This window comes from Macrotis lagotis, chromosome 3 (assembly GCF_037893015.1).
Source record: "Macrotis lagotis isolate mMagLag1 chromosome 3, bilby.v1.9.chrom.fasta, whole genome shotgun sequence".
NCBI lineage: Eukaryota > Metazoa > Chordata > Mammalia > Peramelemorphia > Peramelidae > Macrotis > Macrotis lagotis.
This window is the reverse complement of record NC_133660.1, coordinates 102,771,092-102,796,201: the sequence shown is the minus strand read 5'-3', so window position 1 is coordinate 102,796,201 and position 25,110 is coordinate 102,771,092. Positions and strand designations below refer to the sequence as shown.

The following is a 25,110-nucleotide window of genomic DNA, read 5'->3' as shown; positions in this document are numbered from 1 at the left end:
TAATATCAATTAATGAGGCAAATAAAACATAGAACCAGTGCTTCTTGATCATTTTTACCAAGTTAATCCTGCACCTTCTCTGTGTCAACTTACCCTTGAAGTCCATTATTTCCTTTTTCCTCAGGCAGGATGTTATTTATGAGAAATGCAAAACTCTTATAGAAGGGTTTTTTTCCAGTGTACCAAATTCCTTTCAGATTAAACCTATAATAAAGTTTACATCATCTATAGACAGAATGCACCCACTCATAAACATATTCATCATGGGAACAGGCTACAGGTTTCTAAGAGTCATTATACAGTTTTGGACTGGGTAGATGTGAATGATATCATCACCATAATTCAGTTTTGGGTCCTTTTATATTCTTTTCTGGAGAGTTGAACTCCTCCATGACCTTTCATGTGTTTATCTTAATCAGACACTTATCACCCAGAAATAATTTACAATAATTTATTTAACAACTACTTCATTAAAATTACTGTTCAGTGACATAAAGAAAGGTATTTTTTTCTTTCTTTGTTTTTGTTTTGTTCCAGCAGATACACTATTTGGTTTTTGACTCCACCATTATCATTTTCTGCCCCAACCTTCATAAAGACATCAGAAAAATACTGACTAACATGAGGTATTCACAGCTCATAAATAGCCCAAGTTGCATCTGTCTTTCTAATGTGCTGGAGGGCAGAAGACAAAACTCCTCCTAAAAACACTTCTTTTAAAGAATGCCAAGAAACAGTCAAGTCTTCATATTTCACTTTGGTTTTGATTTAGCCAACTTCATTCCCCTTGACAACTAGTCTTTCATCACCCTGGCCCAACTTTTCAGCTTACTTTTCTGTATTGTCTTCCTGTATCAGATGATATGGTCATGGAAGGCCGATTCGTCTTTTTTTTTTTTTTCTTATTTATATATACAGCACTTAACATAGTATCTAGCACAGTTATTTTACAGTTGTTTGAAACATGTCATCTCTCCATGACTCTATTTGGAGTTTTCTAGGCAAAGTTTATTGGAGTGGTTTTTCCATTTCCTTCTCCAGATCATTTTATCCATGAGAAAAACTGAAGTAAATAGAATTAAATGATTTGTCCATGGTCAAACAGCAAGTAAGTTTCTGAGGCAGGATTTGAAATCAGGTGTTCCTGAATCCAGACCCAAAATTTTATCCACTGCATCCATTAACTGCTTTTTCCAATAGTAAAAATAGATTTAAAAAAACTGTACCCTTTGTGAACTCAGATTCTACTAAGGGCAGGCAATAATGAGCTAAACATAACAATAACACATAGATATATAAAAATGAAAAGCATTTTAATAAAATGTATGGTTTAATGACAACATTAAGGAGAAAAGTAACAACTTAATCACAATTTTAAAATCATTGTCATGAAAATTCCATAAAAATAGGTATTTAACAATCTGGGTTCCTTTGTGAAATATGATATAATATCATATGATGTAATAGAATAAAATATGTAATTATGCATTATATGATGTGATGTAATAGCATATAACACACATGAAACATACATACATGCACACCCACATATATATATATGTATTTTTATTTTTTGACTGTGTCTGTTTCTGTGTTAGAATTTTTTTTGCCAGTATGATAATAATAATGATGATAATAATAATAGAAAAATAGGAGATAAAATCTATGAGAATATAGACAAATGGCTTGGAACTAAGTTACTTGATTTACTTTAATTTTTCCTACACTTCAATATAAGGATTAAAAATGAGTGATAGGTCAAAAGAGCATTGTTGTCTGTCATCCCTTTCACAAAATGTAGGTAGCTGTCACCTTCAGTTCTTTCTTGTATTAAACTGGAAATTTACATTTTATTGATTAGGTGCATATTCTTTGAGGGCAAAGACTATTTCATTTTTGTTTCTGCATCCTCAGCTCCTAGCACCAGATGTTTCCTGAATTGAACCAACTTAACTTTTATAACTATTTCATCCTATTTGTACTGATGAAATTAAGATTGTTACATTATTTAATAATTGATTTTTTTCCTCTATAATAGACTCAATTCTCCATTTTTAAAACTTTGTTTTCAAATAAAGGCAGTCAGGTGGAGCAGTGGACTAATGCTAGCCTGGATTCAGCAAGACTCATCTTCCTTGGGCTCAAATCTATTCTCAAACTGACTGAGCAAGTCATTTAATTCAGCTTGCCTCCATTTTCTCTTCTGCAAAATAAGTTGGAGTAGGAAATGGCAAGGTACTCCAATATCGTTGCCAAGAAATTCTCAAACAGGGTCACAAAGAGACAGACATGACTGAAATTTCTTACTTAAACAAAAAAAAAATGCAATCTTTTCCAGTTCTAAATTAAAGTCATGGTTGAATGATGTGGTCACATTTGTTTGCTAATCTTTTCACCTAAAATCTCTGCTTTGTTTTCTGTAAAAAGAAACCAGTTTAAACTGGCCATTCCTCCACCTAAAGGATGGTTCTTTTGCCCTTGTCTCTTCTTATGAAACCAGGGATGGTCAGTACCTAGCACAATACCTGAGTTTAATAAATGCTTATTGAAGATCAATTGATTGAATCCAGTGTTCCAATGCAAGGAGTCTAGTCAAAGCATAATCCTGGTAAAAAGACTGATTTCTTTAGAGAGTACTCAGCTTTCTTAACAGTTACTTTGACAACTTAGTAAAATTAAGATTCCTAGGTATCTTCCCCTGTGTTAATTATAAACTCAGGAAGACAATGATCAGAATGCTGGGCAACTTGGCCTGCAAGGAAGAGACAAGAAATAGATCATATTGTACAGGGATGATAGACTTTGAGAAGCATTTGGGCAACTTAATAATGTGCAATCTTCATAATCAGACCATAAAGGCAGTATAGGAGATTAGGGGAAAATTATTAATCTTCTCTGCCTTTGCATAAAAGCTTCAACACTTTCCCAGTTCAGTAGTGGTCATTACCTCAGTGGTCATACCTATAGGTTAGGGGTAAAATCTTAGAGAATAAAACTTTATGTCTAAATTATACTTTCTGTCATTATTTAACTCAGTATATTTTTAAAGTTTAGTTTTTGGGTTAACAGTTTTGGGGTCTCAGCTTTTGTGTGGTGACTTGGATTAGTACAGGAATGTTGATGAGGGACAGATCTCCACTCAGACATGTTTCCTGGAAGGAAAGAGGTTTCTGTGACTTTTCAAATCCCTGCTGTTCTCTGAACCCATGTTTTAGTTGACAGATAGGGTCATTCCCTTAATGGCCTCCACCTTAAGGTTTAGATGGTATATCCCAGATAATAAAACTTCATGTTCAACCTAGATTTTCTGTCATTTTATTTTAACCCTCTATTTATAAGGTTTATAGATTTTAGGGTTCACACTAGAAATTCCCATCTTTCTAAATCTCTTCATCAGTTTTACCGACATAATATTTTGTGTCTTAGACAGGCTAGAAAGTAGACAAACTATATATATATAAGGATTTCCACGTCCTACTCCTGCTCCTTCCCCCTCAAAAAAACCTCCACAAATTTTTGGAGTGCAAAATTTACCTCTATTCAATAAAATAATGAGACAATATGATACAGTACAAAGAGTATTGGTCTTCAGCCAAGAAGCCCTGTGTGTGAGTCCCAGTTCTGACAATAGCTGAGATACTTTAGGCAAGTGTCCAAACACTGCAAGGGTGAATTTCCTTATCTACAAAATGATGACATTAATATTTATTCTGATCATTTTGTATGAAAGCTATGAGAAAAATGATTTTTGAATATTTAAACCTATTGGAAAATGAGCTATAATAAAGATGCTCCCAACACCCAGAATTCCTCCTTCCTTGAAATCATTATAAAGTGGGTTTCCCTTCCCTTTTTGTTGTCATTGATTGAAGAGAGGGAACTAGTCTGTCCCACCTTATTAATAGCTTGTACACATAATTGTTATAATAGCAAACATAAACAAAAAACTTATCTTTTTCAGTTTCTCTGTTAATAGCACTTTACATGTCACAATAGCTGTTAGACAATTTATAATCATTTATGACAGAATGAGCCTGTACTCATGATGTTTTACACTATAGAGAAAGAGAATAAAAAAATATACAACAAAGAAATGGAAAAATCTCCAAGAAAAAGCATCTACCAAACCAATATGCAATAAATATCCCTCCTCCCCATTCCATTTCTCAGCTGTCAAAAATGCCACTTTTCTCTAACCAATGTCCTTGAACAGTTTTGATTTTAATCCAGAAATGGACTGAAGAAGTTCAAAAAAAGAAACTATTTCTCTTTAATGACATTAGGGAATGACATATCTATATATAAATATATATATATATATATATATATATATATATATATATATAATGAAAAGAAGGGAATGATATCTATCTATCTATCTATCTATATATATATATATATATATATATATATATATATATTATAGGCACACATGGGGGGGAGAGAAAGAGAGAGAGGGGGAGAGAGAGAGAGAGAGAGAGAGAGAGAGAGAGAGAGAGTGAGCGAGAAAGGTCCTGAAAGTTTCTATATACAGGGAAAATACTATACTCAAGGATCTAAATACATAGGGGCGGCTAGGTCTCATAGTGGATAAAGCACCGTCCCTGGAGTCAGGAGTACCTGGGTTCAAATCCAGTCTCAGACACTTAATAATTACCTAGCTGTGTGGCCTTGGGCAAACCACTTAACCCCATTTGCCTTGCAAAAAAAAAAAAAACCTAAAAAAAGAATCTAAATACATAGAGTGAGTATGAATTATACCCAAGTCAATATCATTCCAAAATAATCTTTCATACATTCACAGATGTTCATTTATAGACCTGTAAAAATTCTCTTAGGATCCTGAAATCTATAATTTTAAATATTTCAAAATATGAGGAAGATATATATATATATATATATATATATATATATATATATATCTTGTAATGTATATCATATCAGACAACTTGAATAAAAACAAAAATAAAAACCTTTTACAGCAAGAGTTTATAATCTCGGATCCATTTAATGAGGGCTCAAAGAAAAGTTTTTGTAGAAACCAGATTTTGATAAGAAAATTTTAGTTTCTTTAATTTTAAGTGATTGCCATGGTAAAACTAAATATTTTATTTTCTGCAACTGCCAAAGTATTCAATGACACAGTAAAAAAAAAGTTAAAAACCCATGTTTTAGAGAATTTAAAGTCAATTTGTTCTGGACTACATTTCTTGTAGAATGCAAGCTTTTTGAGGGCAAGGACTCTTGCATCCCCAGTGCCAACTCATGGTATTTCAAATATATAAAATGTTTAATTAATGTTGGCCTTTTTGAAATATTTATTGAATTCATCGGTCATTTGATGTGTGAAAAAACAAAAAGAATTCAAAGTTGACAGTGGAAAATTAGAAATTATATAAGAAGATTTAGTAATGTGACAATGGGAGATAGAAAAATTGAAAATTATCAGGCAACTATAAAAAAAATCACAATTCAATGTATTTTTGCAGAATATAGCATTCTAGGATCTATGTTCAAAAGGAAGGCATTTTGCAGAGAAGGGGGACATTAGGAAGGACTGAACATGGAAAGCAGAATTTTAAGATATGGAGAGAGAGAACATTTTCAGCATATAGTTCCATTCATGGTCAATTCCCACAATACTTGCAGAATCAGCTGTTAAAAGGTGCCATGCTGCTTATTAGTGACCTTTGCTAATAACAGGTAAGCAAGAATATGAATCAATACAAGAGCAAGTCCTCAACCTTATGTAAGAACCCAAAGAAAACAATTAATTCAACTGGGGGTGGGGTGGGGTGGGGGGGCACTTAAGTTACCAATGTATGCAAGACCAGTTTGGGTCAAAAACTATTGATTCCAATTTTTCATGAAAAATATATGGAAACAGGAAAGTTCTATGTTTTATGTTTCCATTGTAAATATGCTCTTAGTTATTCATACAATACAGTGTATCTCACTACTAATATACTAATCACTGAACCTTATGTTTGACACCTGAATATGTTTTTATTATATTCTCCTAATATATTATAAAACCCAGTAAAGTAGGAGCCCATTCTTTTCTAAACTTTTTTATTTCCCCGTGCACCTAGGAGAGAACCCTGCAGACAGTAGATACTTGACATGTCTGTTAAATGAATGGAAGTCTTTGAGTCTTGATTAATGTATTTAAAATATAAATAGTTCATTTTTCAGTCATATTAATAAACATGTCATAAAGAAATTTCAATAAGAGCATTTATGAAAATTAATCATGCTGGAAAAGAAATATGTTAACTTAATCCCCAATACTACTTTTTCCCATAGAGAAGAATGAACTGTATGTAATGTATTGATTTCACACATTTAAAATGCTGAATATACACACAAATAATTTAATTGGAACAATCATCTTAGATTTACTACTGTTCTATTTATAACTTCTGTTGCAATTTTTTTAATTAGTCAGGTATCAGAAGAAATATGTGAACAGGCATGTTTTTAAAGTCCCCAAAATTCTGCATTAAATAAAATGCTACTTCCTTCTAATCTTCATTGGTATTCTTCAAATATAAACAGAAGCCACCATCCAATTCACCTACAGCAGAGACTGTGCAGAGACTGAAAAATTGTCATTCTGGTAAAATCTGAGGTGGTTCAGAGATATGGAAATATCTTTTGCCTTTTCCAAGTATATGACTATTGTCAATCAAGCACCACTTCACTGCACAAGATAGACCTAAACACAGCAATACAAAACCTATAGAGTCTCAGGTTAGGATTACTAAAATCAACTCTAAGAGAAGTATATTTTCAGATGGTAACAGATATTTCTTTAGATAATTATTGAAATCCAAAATTTTTAGCTGTGCTGTCATGTAGGCAATATACTTTTCCAGAAATCTATTACCCCAATCTCAGTTGTCATTCACACAGGGCTACACTGAAAGTACATCCCTGAGCAACGAAAGCAGAAAAAAGAGCCAGAAGCAATCATAAACTGGATCTTGTACAGCACTTACGGAATGCTCTGTAGAATTCTTCAAGGGTTAGGTGCTTGTCCGAGTTAAAGTCATCATATTTCAGCAGATCAAACAGTGAACAGTCAGACAGATCCTTGCCAAGTTCATCTTGTTTTATTACCTGACAAGAAAATTATAAGCATGAAATTACATTGGGGTCTTTAGAGTTCTCTAACATAATTAATTGTTTCTAATAATCATTTAATAGATCATTTGAAGACTGCTATGGAGCAATGAACTGAAACCATGTAAAGTTGGGCATTTCCAGTTACTCTATAATTATTTATTACAGTTCAAAAGTTAATATCTTTAGGACCATGACACTGGGTTTACATAAAAGTTCATGAAATACAAGCTTCATAACATTTCGGTCATGAAAGCATGTTCTTGCCTAGCACCAAAGTAGTTATTTAGTTGCCCTCTTCTAGGATCAATGAGGAAGATAACACCGCTTAAAGAAACACTTTGGCATGTATTCTCTGTGGTCTTAGAAAGAAATAGCATCACAAATCAAAAATTTTAGAACTGGGGTTGGGGAGGGTGGGAGGAAGGGAGGGAGGGAGAGGGAGACAGAGAGAGAGAGAGAGAAGTTGAAGAAGAATAAGAAGGAAGCAGAGTAGGAAGAAGAGGAAGAAGAAGAAGAGAAAAAGAAGAGGAAGAAGAGACAAGAAGAGACACAGAGACAGAGAAAGAGGAACAAAGAGAGGAAAAGAGAAGAGAGAAGAGCAAGAGAAATGAGGAGATGAATGGAGAGGAGATGAGGAAAGGGAGACAAGAAAAGAAAGATTAGTTTTTTTTCTGGGACTAGATGCCAGTATGAGGAATTGGATTTTTTTCTTATTACTCCAAATATACAACTATTTATATTTCACTAAACTGAATCCATTCATTATTCACTTTACATCATGAATAAAATATGAGTTAACCCTTTTCTATTCTCTCTCTATTGCTCAAAGATCTTATTAATGAAAATAATATGTAATTGGCTAGATTACAGAGAATTTGGGAATGATCATTATTTCTTTGCATAAGGGCTTTGCATCATCATTATGACTACTGATAATGTCATTACTTTTAGATATTGATATAGATGGACTGATGGATCATTGACTGCCCTTTCTGTAGAGTGTGATCTACTTTCATGAAAGATTGTAGAAACAATAGATGGGATTTACAGCCCTAATCTTTTGGAATCATTCCATATAATATGTATTTAATGTATATATTTATGTGTTCATATGCATACATGCAGATTCAAAGATATTGAGTGACCTGACCAGGAACACCTAATACTTTTTAAGAAAGGCTATGAAAGAACTTGTCATTCCTAAGTCAAGTAATTTGACTATGGTAGCACAGTTTATATCAGAGACAAACTAGAACTCACATCTTCTTGACTCAAAAATTAGCCCTCTGTTCACTAAAACAATTGTTTTTTCTCAACTACATATAACCTTTCTAAAAGGAATTTTACTTTATAATCATGTTCTCTAGAAATTTTATCTTAAAAAAAGGAAACACTGAGCAAAACTGCAATTATTTTCCATTCCTCATAAACATGGTTTTTTGCTGGCATTGTCATATGTAACATCTTTGAAATTTTCATTATGATATGCTATGGAAATTCTGTTCTTATAATAGGATTGAAATCGAATTGGTTAACATGACAATATCCTACCTTATTTTTCTTTACTGATACATATACATAGATATTGGCCACAATTCTATTCTGCATTAAGTGTTGATCTATTGTGCGGTGTGACTGGAGGGCTTAAAAAAGTTCCTTTATGGCAGAGGTTATCTCTGTGAGTATCCTAAGGGTTCCATAAGACTAGCGGATATTCTAATATTCTAATTTATTAGATTATGGGAGAAAAAAAATCCTTTCTCCTCTCTTGGTATTCTATCTTTAGCAACAACAAAAAAAGCAATGATAAAGAAGTTAGGACACAATGCAACAGGGTTTATACGGTATTCTATGAACATCTTTAGTTTCTTTAAACCTCATATCTACTTTTTAAATTTCTCTTGACTGAAATGGGGCTCAAATTAAGAGGCAATTTTTTAAAACTTTTATTTGTAACTTTAAGAGTCAACATCACACAGTGTATTGAAATAGTCATGGTGATATTCCAGAACTGCTTGTAGATAGCTGAGAGTCAAATATTAAATAAAAATGGTGAGCATATATATCTGGGTAATTGGCAAAGGTACAAAACAGGGTTTTATTTATTATTTTGTTGATTATCTATCCTTAAGAAAATGATGAAGAAAATATCAGTAATACACTTAAAAGTATATTATAAAAGCTTTTATCTTCAATTTTCAAAAGTTGTTTAATGTATTATGTAATTATGCTATCTCTAATATTTTTCTTTCTTCCTTTTGGATCCAATTCTTCACTCAAAAAATGTTCAATTTTGATCAATGATTAATATGATTACAAATATAAAGCCTATATCAAATTGTTTTCTTTTGGGGATAGTGGGGAGCAAAGGTAGGGAAGGAGAAAAATTGTAAAACTCAAAACCTTGCAAAAAAAAGGACTGGTTGAAACTACCATTTTGTGTAGTACAAAAACAAATAAAATATTTAAATCATAATAAAAAATATTGTTTATATATTTTGGGGAATATTCTGATTAATAATCATAGTAACAACAAAAACTAGCAGTTATATGGTGTCTGCTATGTGTCAAACACTGTGTTAATATCTTTACAAATATGGTTTAATGTGATTCTCATAACCCTTCAATAAGTGTTATAATATTTTCATTTTATACTTGTGAAAACTGTGGTAAATTCAAGTTATATGACATGTCCAAGCACACACACAGAAAGTAAGTTTATGAGACTAGATTTGAAAACATAGTTCCTGACTCCATGTCTCGTGCTTTATCCAGTATGTCATAATGCTGCCTGACAACCAAGTAGTAATTAAACATTTGCCAGCTCCTTTTATTAATGATAGCTGAGAATTGATATGCAAGTCACTTAATGTCTCAATACTCTAAAACAAATTTCTAAGACTAAGACAACTATTGTCTTTGCACATAATTACACTAAAATAAGAAAATATCCAGATTGGGAATTCCAAAAATTGATAAAATCTCATTTCCAGAATCTGACTTAAACTTTCCAGAAAGTATACCTTTAGCATAGTTTTGCCTCTTACCTTCATCCAGGAAAAAGGGGAATTCCATTTTCTACCATTTTCTAAATCCCCACCCTGATTTATGTATGTTCAGATTAGGTTGATCTTGGCAATCAATAGATGGCATATGAAGAAGGTATATGGAAGACTATGTCACTTGAAAATTTTGCATATATCTCTGACACGTTCCTATCTTAAGCACAGTGTTGGTCATGTAGGAGAGTAATGAATACTTAATATGATGATTCTGTGGATTATTAAAATCAAGTCAGTCAGGAGACATGTGAATGCTTCTACATATTTCAGAGATGTTTATTTTTTACAGGATAGAGCATATTAGTTTAATTTGGTCATTTTTAGGTGAAAACTTTCCATTTAATTGGTACAACTTAACAACTTCAGTCCTCCATATAAGTAATATAGAAAAAGGAAAGAAAAGTCATAAATCCAATAATTATATTTACTATTATTTTTATAATTTTTCATGTTCAGTTGTCTGAATCTTTATGACCCCATGAATTATTATCCACAGGGATTTCTTGGTGAAAATATAGAAATTTGTCATTTCTTTCTCTAGTATTCAGCATTATATATTTAAGTTTTTTCATTGTTCATATTGATGTTTTTATGAAAATAAAATAAATTAAGAGACTTTTTTGGAGGTTATTTCAAATAAATGAGGATTTTCTCTCAATAAATATTTTCCTTAGTATCTAAGAACAATAACCATTATCAACTGAAAATGAATAATAATGATACATCTTTTTTTAAATTTATTTTTTAATTCTAATTTTGTACTTTTTTTTTACATTAATAAAATATTCTTGTTTACAAGTAAACAAAATACCCCTCCTCCCCCATGAATATAGATAGACTTGCTTGGGTGAAAAAAGTAAAGGGGAGAGAAAGAAATTAAAATAAAAAAAAATAATAGTAATAATTGTAGGTATGGCCAGGTGGCACAATGGACGAGGGACCAGCCCTGGAGCCACGAGCACTCGAGTCCATATCTAGCCTCGTAAACCCAACTATCACCCAGCCGTGTGACATGCAAGCCACCTGATCCCCACTGCCCTACAGAAAACAAAAAAAAAAAAAAGAAAGAAAAAAAAGACCCAAAATAAAATAAAATAGTAATAATAGTAGGGGTGGCTGGGTGGCAGACAGAGCATTGGCTGTTGAGCCAGGAGCACCTGGGTTCAAATCCGGCCCCAGACACCCAAAGATCACCCCACTATGTGGCCCCAGGCAGGCCATCCAGCTCCACTTTCCCTGCACCCGCCCCCAAATAATAATAACAAAAAGTGTGCTTGAGTCTTTGTTCCAACACCAACAACTCTGTCATGGGTGGATCTCGTTCTTTATGATAAGTCCATCACAAAAGTTATTTCCTTATTTTTCCACCTTTGCCATTGCTGATCTCAACTCCCCCCTTTCTTATTTCTCTACTACCATGTACTATATTTTCTCTCTCCTTTCACTCTGAATCTGCTGTAGGGTAGCTGAGTGGCACAGCAGACAGATCCCTGGTCCTGGGGCCAAGAAGCCCTGAGCCCCCATACCATCCCTTAGGCCCAGAATCCACCTGCCCCTGTAGTCCTGGGCAGGCCTTCCAATCCCAGCCTCTTGCAAGAAGTAAGAAAGAAAATGTGTTATATCTGTCCACTCTCGCCCCATGGTCCATCATCGCCTGCTTTATTGACATCCCCACCCCTTCCACCTGCTCCCCGCTCCTTCTTACTCCATATGTCTATACCCCATTGAGTATATATGCCGTTGCCTCTCCTAGCCATCTCTGATGAGAGAAAAGGTTCCCTCATTCCCCCTTGCCTCCCCACTTCCATATCATTGCAATAGCTCATTGTAATAAAAAAAATCTTATGTGAAATATCTTGGACTATTCCCCCCCCCTTTTTCTTTCTCCCATTCCATGTCCCTTTTTTTCTATTGACTCCATTTTTACACCATATTTTATCTTTGAATTCAGCTTTCTCCTGTGCTTCAACTATAAAAGCTCTCTCTACCTGCTCTATTAACTGAGAAGGTTCATATGAGTATTATCAGTGTCATTTTTCTATGCAGGAATACATGCAGTTCAGCCTCATTAAGTCCCTCATATTCCTCCCCTCTCCTCCAATCTCCATGCTTCACCTGAGTCTTGTGTCTGAAGATCAAACCTGTGCAGCTCTGGCCATTCCAAAAGGAACATTTGAATTTCCCCTGGTTCATTGAAAGTCCATCTTTTTTCCCTAGAAGAGGACATTCAGCCTTGCTGGGTAGTTCATTCTTGGCTGCATTCTAAGCTGTTTTGCGTTCAGGTATATTGTATTCCAAGCCCTAAGAGCTTCCAATGTAGTTGCTCTTAAGTCCTGTGTGATCCTGACTGCAGCTCCACAATATTTGAACTGTGTCCTTCTGGCTGCTTGTAATATTTTCTCTTTGACTTGGGAGTTCTGGAACTTGGCTATAATATTCCTAGGGGTTGGTTTTTTGGGATCTCTTTCTCGGAGGGATTGGTGGATTCTCACCATTTCTATTTTGCCCTCTGCTTCTAGAATATCAGGGCAATTTTCCTGTAGTAAATTCTTTGTAAATGATGTCAAGGCTCTTTTCCTGATCTTGACTTTCAGGTATTCCAATAATTTTAAAATTATCTTTCCTAAGTCTGTTTTCCATATCAGTTGTTTTTTCCAATGAGATATTTCACATTTTCTTCTAAATTTTTCATTTTTTTTGTTTTGAATTATTGATTCCTGATTTCTGTTAAATTCATCAATCTCCCTGTATTCTATTCTTTGTCTGAAGGATTTGTTCTCCTCAGAGAGTTTTCTTATCTCTTTTTCCATCTGGCCAATTTTTCTTTTTAAACCATTCTTCTCCTAATTAACTTTTTGAACTGTTTTATCCATTTGACCTAAGCTGGTTTTTAGCATGCTGTTTTCTTCAGCATTTTTTTGGATTTCCTTGACTAAGCTGCTGACTTCATTTTCATGTTTTCCCTGCATCTCTCTCCTTTCTTTTCCCAGTTTTTCTTCCAACTCCCTCATTTGATTTTCAGTCTTTTTTGAGCTCTGTCATAGCCTGAGCCCAATTTCTGTTTTCTTGGAGTCTTTAGATGCAGGAGCTTGTGCTTCCTCATATTCAGACTAAGTATTTTGATCCTTCTTGGGCTCATTTGCAAAATAATTCTCAATAGTCTTCCTTTTGTTTCTCTGCTTGCTCATTTTCCCAGCCTGGGCCTGGTTTTAGGGGTGCTTCCTGAGCTTTTGGGACACTCCCACAAGGGTCTCAGTGTGTGAGGCTCTGTCCTTTCTCCTGGTCTGTGAATGACCATAAGCACCTCCCTCTGCCACAGGGCTGAGGTGGGGGTCCCTGCTGTTCTATGGGGGGGGGGGCCTATACTGCGATCAGGATCTGAATGTGGTGTCAGAGCCCCAGAGTCCTGTTCCAGAGGCAGAGGACAGAGATCTGCAGTCTCTCTTCACTCCCCTCCCTCAGCTCAATGGGCTCATTCCCTGGGGGCTCCTGCTTACTGGCTCTGCCTGCTTCTGTTTCCTAGATCAGTGCTGGGGAAAGACCATGCTGCTGGCTGTGTGCCCTGAGAGCTGGGCTCCACGTGCTCGGTCTGGCAGAGGTCCCCCGCTGTTCCCCCACTTTGTGCCCAGTACTCCTCGGGGGCGCAGCTCAGGAGACTCCCCCCGCTGCTGTGAGCTGAGACTCCCAGCGCCCTGGGGCTGCCTCTGGCAGGCTGAAGTTCTTTGGCTCTGGTGGGCCACGATACCAGGGAGCAGAGCCTTTCTGCTCTTTTCCAGGTTACCTTGAGTAGGAGTACTGCCTCACTGGGTCCCTTTGTGGGTTCTGTCTCTCGAAAGTTTAGTTAGAGTCCTTAGCTGATGAATTTTAATCAGAGAGCTCCTAAGACTGTATCCCTTCTTGTCGCCATCTTGGCTCCGCCCCCTCGATACATCTTTTTTTATGAGTTATACCAATGGATATTTTACCCTTACAGCATTTAAAAATGAAAATAAACCCAACTTGTGAGCCTATAATTAACTATAATCTTTTCCCCAAAGGACCTTTTTCAAAAGAATGTCAAAACTTAGAAAATATTTATACCACTATCATGGATAGTACCCAACTGCTTCTCTTTCCCAGTCTAGAAGCTGCTGAGGTCACAATTATATTCATGGATCCTGTGAGGAGGCTGGAATGACTTTCTTTTGAATTTTCTTTCATTTTCCATGGTTACATGTAAAAACAAGTTTGAGCATTCATAAAAAAATGTTGTTTCCAATTCTATCTCTTCTTCCTACTCCAAGTAAGCAATTTGATACAGATTAAAAATGTATAAACATTTCCATAATAATTACATTGTTAAAGAAAACGCTCCCCCCCATAAAAAAGAAACCTTAAGTACCTCAAGACCCTTATGATTTGCCTTTCATCTGCCCTTGAGTCTAGTGTTTGAAGATCAGATTTTCTGTTTACCTTTGTTCTTTTCATCAGGAAAGTTTGAAAGTCCCTTTATTTCATGAAATGACCATCTTTTCCCCTGAAAGAGTATACCAATGTTGCTGGTTAACTGATCCTTGGTTGAAATCCAAGTTCATTTGCTTATGGATTATCATATTCTAATCCCTGTGATTCCTTAGTGTAGAAGCTGTCGATTGTTTCTTTCTGGCTGCTTGCAATATTTTTTCCTTGGTCTAGGAACTCTGAAATTTAACTCTGTTATCCCTTGGGCATTTTCATTTGCGATCTCTTTCGATAGGTAATGGGTGAATTATTTCAATTTCTATTTTACCCTCTGCTTCTAGAACTGCTTCAGGATAGTTTTCCTAGAATATTTCCTGCAAGATGATGTCTAGGCTCTTTTATTTGTCATGGCTTACAGGTAGTTTAACAATTTTTAAATTATCTATCCTGGATCTATATTCCAAGTCAGTTGTTTATTTACATCAAAATAGTTCATGCTGTCTTCTAATTTTCATTCATTTGTTTTTGTTTTATTGTTTCTTCACTTCCTATAAAGTCTTTAGGTTCTCTTTGTCCCATTCTGTATTTTAAGAAATTACTTTCTTCAGCAAACTTTTGTACATCCTTTTTCATTTGGCCAATTCTACTTTTTTAAGGCATTCTTCTCCTCATTGGCTTTTTGTACTTCTTTTTCCATTTGGTCCAGTCTATTTTTCTTGGATTTATTTATTTATTTTTTAATTTTTCAACATTCATCCTTATGTATATTTTTAAGTTCCAAAATTTCCTTCTACCCTCCCTTCCTCCCCCCTTCCCCTCAGTGGAGAAAAGCCAGATTAATATTGTGCATACATATTTTTGATAAACATGTTTACAGAGTAGTAATTTTCAGTATGATGAATTAGGATTAAGGGGAAGAGATTCATAATAGATAATCTTATAAAGTGTTCATCAGATTCTGAAAGAGTTTTTTTTTTTTTTTGTTTTGCTTTGTTTTTCTTCCTATGAATGGGGATAACATTGCTCCTTAGCTGGTCTAATAGGGTTGTCCTAGCTCTCTGTACTGCTGAGAGGAGCTGCATCCAGCAAGGTTTTTCTTCTCATAATGTTATTGTTGATATGTACATTGTTCTCTTGATTCTACTCCTTTTGCTCAGTATCAGATCCTGTAACTCATTCCATGCTTCTCTAGAGTTAGTCTGGTTTTTAAGATGTCATTTCCTTCACTATTTTTTATGTCTCCACCAAGCTGCTGATTTAGTTTTCACAATTTCTTGCATCACTCTCAATTCTCTTCTTAGTTTTTCCTCTTTCTCCCAAACTTTATTTTCATAATACTTTTTAAATACTTCCATGGCATCAGACCAATTCATATTTTTATTTTGAGCCTTTGAAGTTTAATTTTGTTATATTCTCATATTTCTTATCACCACAATAACTTTCTATGGTCAAAATTTTTCCCTTCTATTACTTGCTCATTCTCCCCAAAATATGATTTGATTTTCACTCTTTGTTAAGGTAGAACTCTGCTTGGGGTGGGGGTGATAACACGATCACAAGCTTTGGGGTTTTTTGGCAGTTGTTTTTAAAGAAACTTCTAGAGACCTCCAATTTTCAGTTCTCACAAAGTGATAGTATTTAAGGATAACCTTTTACTACTCTCTTGCCCTGCTTTCTGGGTTGTAGTTGACAAGTTTTCCTTTCAGCCTTAGAAATGTGATGGGCATCCCCAATCTCCTGCACTAGCAAACTCTACTAGGAAGAGTCTGCAACTCAGGACTCCAAAACAGATCTAGTTGTGGTCAAAGCAACAGAATGCTGCCTCACAGATAGAAAAGATACCCTTTAATCTCTTAACCTCTTTACTTTCTTCGCACTGCACATTCCAAAAGCAGTCTCCTGCTTCTTCCTCTGATTCAGTGACTTCTGGTTCACTGGGGACTAGGTCTGTACTGTTGATGCCTGTGTTGGGCTGTGCTCCACTTTTTCCCTGAATGCTAACATTTGAAGTTGTTCTTGGCAGTCTCTGGACTGAGGGTTCTGTAAACGCCAATACTGCCATTACCGCACCCACCCCCCCAGTCGCCTAGTTGCCTGTTCTTGGACAGCTTTGAATGTCGCTCTGCTCCTTTCTCACTATGGGCAACAGACATTTCCCACTAATCTTCTAAATTGTGTTGGGCTGGAAAAATTTTTTCAGTTCATGTTTGGGGGGTTATACCACACTAGAATGTTTAGAGTCATTATTTAAAGGGATTTTGGGGGAGAGCTCAGGCATGTCCTGCCTTGATTCCACCAACTTGACGCCAGTCCTCAAAGTTCTAGAATGACTCTTGAAATCATCTGTGCTGTACTTGCTGAGAAATACCAAGTAATTCTTATCTTCCCCAGACCTTCAAACACACCAAACTATCTAAAAGTTATAATTATTATGGAAGAAAGAAGGGAATTTCCATTCCCCATCATTCTTTTCTTTTTTTTTTTTACTTAATTTTATATTTTCATAGTTCATTGACTTTTTTCTTTATTAAAAATCAAGTATTTATTCTTTCTCTGTCCAACTCCATTTCCAAAATTAAATAAAACAGAACAAATACTTTCTCTGCCCAAACTCCCTACAAACAGACATAGTCAAATAAAAGAAATTTCCTCATTGGCCACAATCAAGAATGCATCTCTCATTGTGAATTTTGAGTACATGATAGCATGCTTTTTTGACAAACACAGAATACTCAATTACTTCAACAGAATTATAATAAACTACTAGCTAGCACTTAAGTGGAACTTCAAAGTTTGCAAAATTCATTGCACATTATCTTATATTAACCTCACAATATTCCTGAAAGCATAATTTTACGGTTATTATCAACCCCTTTTTTATTGATGAAACTGAACTCAGAAAGATTGCCTTATTCAAAGTAACATAATAATTCTTATTTTAAACTTCCAATATTAAAAGATGTATATTTCTAAAACTAAGAAAAATAAAAATCTACTTGTAAAGTTTCAACTTTTCTGGAATTTTCAAATATATAGATGGCTCTTTGAACTCTGATATGAATTCACTTACTATTTATACTCTATTCATCCCTATTCATTTTATCTAAGTCCTTTCCATATTCCTCATAAATTTGCCACAGAGGCTCTATCCAGAGTACTAGTAGTAATCTTTATCAAGATTAAAATATTTCATTGGAGTCCCTTCCCAGCCCATATTCTTTTTTTTGCTCATATATTTCTATAATGACATCCTTTATACTATTTCATAATTCAACATTCCTGAAATGTGTTATCAAGCATTAATGTCCATTGTGAGTCTCTATATTGCCTTTTAGGTAATTTTCAATTTCAATTTTTCAGACTGTAGTATTCCATAACATAAAGCCATATAAATGGACAATAACTGAGTTCTAAATTGAAGCCTCAACTATTATAAATAAATGAAGCATGGCCAAATACATAATTACCGAATATCTGCCACTCCAAATTTCCAACTTCCAGATGACTTGTGTGGAGAGATTCTTTACTGATAAAAATCCATGAGAAAAGAAAGATAATGTTAAGTGTAATAATCAGGTGGTCTGAGTCCTTCATCAGGTTTTCCATTGTATGATTGGAAAAGAAAACGAAAATCAATAAGAGCAAAATCAGACTTGATGGAAGATTGGTTATGGCATAAAGATGGCATTTCCTGTCAGTGGTAGTAAAAAATAAATATTTTGAACATATTCTTTTTACCTCACAGCGCATATCAGTATATTGATATCAGATTATGATAAATAACTGAAACTCTTCAAAGACACTATAACTGAAATCTTAATTATGATTTTTAAAATTTAATTTTAATATTTCAATTTGTCACATTGTTATAAATAGCATTTTCTGGAAACATATCTAAATATTTCCTACCAAGGGGCAGAACAACACCTTGACCAGTTAATCTTTTTTTTTCTTTCATATGAAGATACAGAAATCTATAATTACCAACTTAGTATGATCTAATTCAGAGATTATCTTGAATTTTCTATAGATTACAATGACTTTCCTTATTCATCCTTTTTCTATTGTTTCCAATGAAAATTGAAAATATTTTGTATAGACCATATGTGATGCTCTAGTTCATATATGTTTGTTATTATTTAATGTAATTTTCTTTTATTTCCCAAGTTGCTATTGCCTTCACTACCAAAACATTTTGGGTTCATTTTTTATATATTTTGTGTGGACATAAATATGTTCAGATTTTTGTCCCATTGTCATATAAGCTCCTCCAGGTCAAGGTTAGCTTCACTTCTGTATTTGAATTCCCAGAGTGTAGCACAATCTTTGATACATGTAGGCAATTAATAAATATTTGCTACATTGAATGATCGATAATTGATAATGTTCTTGTAAATAGGTTCTCTGTTCTTAACATCTCTATGCCCCTTCATTCTCTAGTGACCTCTGCCTGTGGATGTTGCAATTATATATAATGTGCTTGTACATTGTTGTTTGCATGTTGTCTTTCCCATTTGAATGTGAGCTCCTTGAGAAGACAAGTTGTATCTTTATGTATATATATACATATATATATATATATATGTATATATATACATATAGGTATATATATAGATAGATAGATAGATAGATATAGATAGATAGATAGATAGATAGATAGATAGATAGATAGATAGATATAGATAGGTAGATAGGTAGATGGATAGATAGATAGATAGATAGATAGATAGATAGATAGATAGATAGATAGATAGATCGATCTCCAGGGCTTAGTAGTAACTTCATAAATGTTTGTTGGCTTACTGATATCTAAATTCCTTTCAATGTTTTCTAACTACACTTCATCAGTAGTGGTCTGCATATGAAATACTAATAGTCTTTAGGTCCATTTACTCCAACCTCTTAATATAGATGAAGAAGCCAATAATAAAACCTTAATGTAGTAAGTGACAAGGCCAGTATTTGAATATGGGACATCTAACTAAAGATCTAGAATTGTGATTTCTGTTGGGTCACATTCCCTTCATATTTATCATCAGACTTTTAAATCTATCTTAAACTGGTTCTGGGACTTCATTTCTTATGTGTCTACTGAAACTAGGAATCATCTACTGAGCAGCAGGGATTGATAATCTTTGAAAAATCCAGTACATATATTTTGAAGACCCATTAATAAAGTTTATTGGTTAGTGGCATGAAGGATATATCCCACTTTGGCTAAACTATATACAATAATATATAAAGCCCGTTGTTGGTAGATTAAAGAATAAATTTATCAGTTTTCCCATAAGTTACAGAAAGAAAATCATTGAACTTAATGTGAGCAACTATTACTGTAGCAAAAGCAGCTCCAAAATAAAACTAGCCTAAATGATTACTATGTTATACTTACTCTCTTTGTGAAAAATGAGATATTTGTCTAATTTCCAATGGTATAATTTCCAATTTTCCAGTATCTATCTTGTTTCCTCAAAGTTTCCTCAGGATTTTTAATGCTAATTCCTATGACTACATTTAGTATTCAGGGATGTATTTTTTATGACTAGAGGACTGACCATTTATTGTACCTACTCTGTTAATAACTTCTTACTCATTTGATTTCAATCTTAACCATGATGTTAACTATTTTATGTTGAAGTTAGGAAAAGAGGAGGTATTGAGTGGAGTAAGAAAAGTTCTGTTTTAGACATGTTGAGTTTTTCTATAATTCATGTAGTCTCAGATGACCAATAGGAAGTTAATAAGTGAAGTTCAAGAGAGAGTCTAGGACTATCTAGGACTGATTTGGAAGTAATTTTCCTAAGAGGTGATGCTTGTACATTAGATTTAAAGAGATCACTGATGGGGACAGGGTAATAGAAATAGCCAACATTTACTACACACTCACACACATGCATAAATACATATGCACACACACATACACACAAATATATATATATGTATATATATATATATATATATATATATGAAATGCTTAAGGTCTAAAAGTCCTTTAAAAACATACACATACACATACTGCATACATATTTATATATCATCTTATTACCTACATGGAAAGTTACTATTATTGTCATTTTATAGGTGAGGAAATTAAGGCTAAGTGGTTACCTAAGCTCAATCAAGATCACACTGCTACTAAGTATCTAAGGCAGTATTTTAGTTCAGGTCTTAATGATTTTCATTGCAACAGTCTTTGTACTCTAGAATTATTCTTTCTAGTGATCCATTCCTTTTAAATAATACAATCTCATTTTCATATTACTGTTGTGAATATACCCACCAAGTCTCAGATATATCTGCTAGATTGCTGTTAAGTCCGTTTGCTAAAAATTTCAGTTTTGCTCAATTCATAACAAACTTTGCATTGTAACTTAGTATTCTGAATCCCCTAGATTTAATTCTCTATTCCCAATGACTTTTCTTTGTAAATTATTAGGTATACAACGCATGGTTGCTCATGAAGGATGTTTTTACCCTCAGTAAAATTGAATATAGAGGGTAATATCTCAAGTTCTTTATTGTTTTCTTGAAGCATAAAGATCAACTGACATTAAATTCTCATAGCTGGAATCTAACTCCAGAAGGAAGATAAATATTGAAAAAACATGCAGGTTCTCAAAGCAATTCTCTAACTCTACATTTAGTATGCAATTTTACTGAAAAGAACATTGTACTGGAAGTCAGAAAACCTGAGTTAAGATCTTGGCGCTGTCTTTTTCTAGCTTTCAGATCTTGGGCAAGTCACTTGTTTCTTGTATCCAACCTTAATGTGAAATATCAGGGCATGAGTAATAAAGTAATGAAGTATTTATATACCATTGACCATTTGACAGAGACCTGGCAAGGCCCTTAAGAAACATCTCATTCAATCCTCATAGCAATCCTGTGAGGTAGATGCTGTTATAATTCCTATTTTACAGTTGGGGACTGAAGCATATAGAGGTTAAGTGACTTGCCCAGCTAGTATTTGTGGTCAAGTTTGATCTTGGCTCTTTCTCACTCCAAGGGCCATGTATCTGACTACTGATTCACCCAGCTGCCTAGCATAGATGGGAGTAGATTAAATTAGATGATCCATTCTAATGCATGACTCAGTGATTTTATATCCTCTCAGTGTTACAATAATTTTTATAAGATTCTGAATTCCACATTTTTCTCCCATCCTTTCCTCCTCTTCTTAATTTTTTTTTATGTTTTTGCAAGGCAAATGGGTTTAAGTGGCTTGCCCAAGGCCACACAGCTAGGTAATCATTGTCTGAGGTCGAATTTGAACTCAGGTACTCCTGACTCCAGGGCCTGTGCTCTATTCACTGTGCCACCTAGTCACCTCCCCCCACTTCTTGACAGCACTCAATCTAATATATATATATATATATATATATATATATATATATATATATATATATATATATATATATACACACACACATATATATATATATTTAATTATGTTAAACATATTTCCATATAAATAATGTTTTAGAAGAATCAGAAAAAAGGAAAAAATAAACATGAGAGAAAAAAAATAAAACATAAAATAAATTTTAAAAATTGAACTTATTATGCTATAGTCTGCATACAGATTTCATAGTACCTTTTCTGGATGTGAATGGTATTTTCCAACACAAGCCCCTTAGAATTATCTTGCTTATCAAAGATTATTGAAATATAATTTCCCATTTCATATAAAAGACCATTTCTTTTTTGAATTTTGTCAAATTTACTTAAGGCAATTGGAGTTAAGTGACTTGTCCAAGGTCACACAGGCAATTATTAAGTGTCTGAGGTCAAATTTGAACTCAGTTTCTCCTGACTCCAGGACCAATGCTCTACCCACTGTGCAACCCAGCTGCCCCCCCCAAAACATATTTCTTAATGCAGGTAATGGTTATTATGTATAGCACTATAGAGACTAAATTTTCTATTACTATATTAATAGCTTGATTATTGGTAATATTGAATAACTTTTCATATTTTACAAATATGGTCACATTAGGGGTGGCTAGGTGGTGCAGAGCACTGGCCCTGGAGTTCAAATCCAGCCTCAGGCACTAATAATTACCTACCTGTATGGCCTTGTGCAAGCCACTTAATCCCATTGCCTTGATTATATATATATATATATATATATATATATATATAGTCACATAAAATCAAGGAGTACATTTTAAAGTCTAATGGGAATACATTAAAAATTTGAGCCCTAAAGACAGAAAATAGTGATTCTTAGTTTAATAAAAAGTTGACTTTTACAACCATTAAGCAAATATTCTCTGTTAATTTGCATTCCTAATGTGACTTAGCTTATTAAGATTAAACAGAATATACATAGAGAATGAACTAAATCAATATTAGTGATATATCTACTTATTTAAGTTCATAGTCCCCAGGGAATAGATTACTTAAAGTTTAGAGATGCATATTTTATCAAACAGAATAAAAGACAATAGTGGATTAAAAAAATATGACTTTATATCCTGGAAAAATAAGTGAAATTCTCTGGCAAATACAGGTATAACTTAGGCCACACTTAACATCACTGACTCCCATTTTCCTTTTTTATCAAGGGGAGGCATGTGGGGGGAGTCAGGAACATTTTGAATTTTATATGGCTTGATCACATTATTTTGGACAAAGAAATCTTTTAAGAATAAATATTACAATAAACCTGAATAACTTTTTCTATATTCTTTTAAGGCAAATTCAATAAAATTTTCATAGTCAATATTCTAGTGGATTTTCTTGTTGTTTTTTAAACCCATTTCCAATTATTAGCCTAGTAATTGTAACTGTCACTATTATGATGGTTTTAATATTAGAACATGGATTACTGAATTAAAGGGCAGACTGAAAGAAGCATCTAGTATTAAGAGTAAGGTCAAAGGCAGAAAAGCCTAATGAATTTTAGATGATGAAGTTTAACTGCCTCAAATTTGGACCTGATGTGTTAGAAAAGAAATTAAGATGTGTATAAATGAAAAGTTGTCCTAAAATGCTATCATAACTCACTGCCTGATAGAAAATAATTGTTTGATAAGAATATATGAGGACTTTATTGTATCTAGCTATATATATATATATATATATATGTATATGTATATACATATATAATGTATGTAAATAAAGCATCCTACAAATGGGAGTGATAGTACAATTATTGTCAGATTCAATATTAGGAATTTTTTTTTAATTATCAGTCTGTCAAATGCCAATATGTTATAGTTTAGAAAAAAATTAGGAAAATACAATACTGTTGCCTTATCCATGTTAGGGGAAAAAAATCTACTTTTGGAATTCAATGGAACTTAATGTAAGGAAGGATGGCAATTCTTTAACTTTTCTCAGAAAATAAAAACACAATTTATCACTAGCACTATAAAACAGAAACCTAGATTTGCTAAATCATATAATTATCAAATATTCTAACAAAATTCACACGTAGATTTGATTCTTAAGTCAAAATTTTATATTTTTTCATGCTGTTGGGATTCATTATGGAATACTAATTAGACATTCTTGCTATCTAAGTCTTTCAAGGTTCTTTGTATCTTTCTAGAATTATCAAGATAAGGTCAGATGAGTGGATAGAAATTTTTATTAATTTAATTAATTAATATTAATAAGAAGTTATATGGAAGAGGTATAATAAAATATAAATAACTGAGGTGGTAGAAAAGCAATAGAAAATTCAAAGAAGAAAAGAGGAAAAAAAATGTACCTACATGCCCCAGGGTAGATTCCCCCTTTGGGCCAACCCTGTTAAAGAAACAATAATAGTAATAGTGTTGTTTGTTTGTTTGTTTTGTTTCTTTTTGCTGTGTTGGGCCAACCATATTTCAGATTTTACAAGTTCTTTTTGAAGTAGAAAGAAGTGGCCCCATAGATAACAAGCAAAAGACTAATATAATGAAATCCAAATCACCATGGATTGTACTCTGGAACACCTGCAATATAGTTAAAGAAAAGCAGAGTGTCTATCTATTGTACATCCATCAAGAAAATAGCTAGGTACATACATCTCTGCCTTCACCATAAATTGGAAATATGAGTGATGTTCTAAGGATTTGATTTGTTTAATTGAGCAAGCAAGGCAAATAGATTTTTTATGGGCAAGGCTATGAACTGCAATTAAGTATAGTTCTAAATTAAGAAAATTATAGCCTATTTACTCTATTTCAAATGCTACCATTCAAAGAATGTTTACAAGGAAGTTATAATACATTTAAAAATTATTCACTTACAATTGAAAACTGATAAGTAGATTCTTTTAGTTATTTAATGATCACAGCAAAAATTCATTAAAATTTTGTGAATATATGTTACATAAAAGAATTCAAATTAAAATATTTCTTCTCACTAGTACGTAAACTGTATATGTCACAATGTTAAGTGGAAAAAGAGCTGATGTTTTCAAACCTCTTTCTGATAATCTGCCTGGGTGACTCTCAGAAAGTATACCTAGGAGTAATATTCTGATCTT

General features: G+C 33.6%; 1 protein-coding gene across 1 annotated transcript in view; it reads right to left on the bottom strand.

The window, feature by feature from the left end:
- The window catches only part of FSTL5 (follistatin like 5), a 1,020,077-nt gene that overhangs the window by 469,923 nt on the left and 525,044 nt on the right, over nt 1-25,110 (bottom strand). The window contains exon 6 of the mRNA XM_074227423.1: nt 7,002-7,122. Coding sequence (XP_074083524.1) covers nt 7,002-7,122 — 121 coding nt within the window. The remainder of the gene's footprint in view (nt 1-7,001; nt 7,123-25,110) is intronic.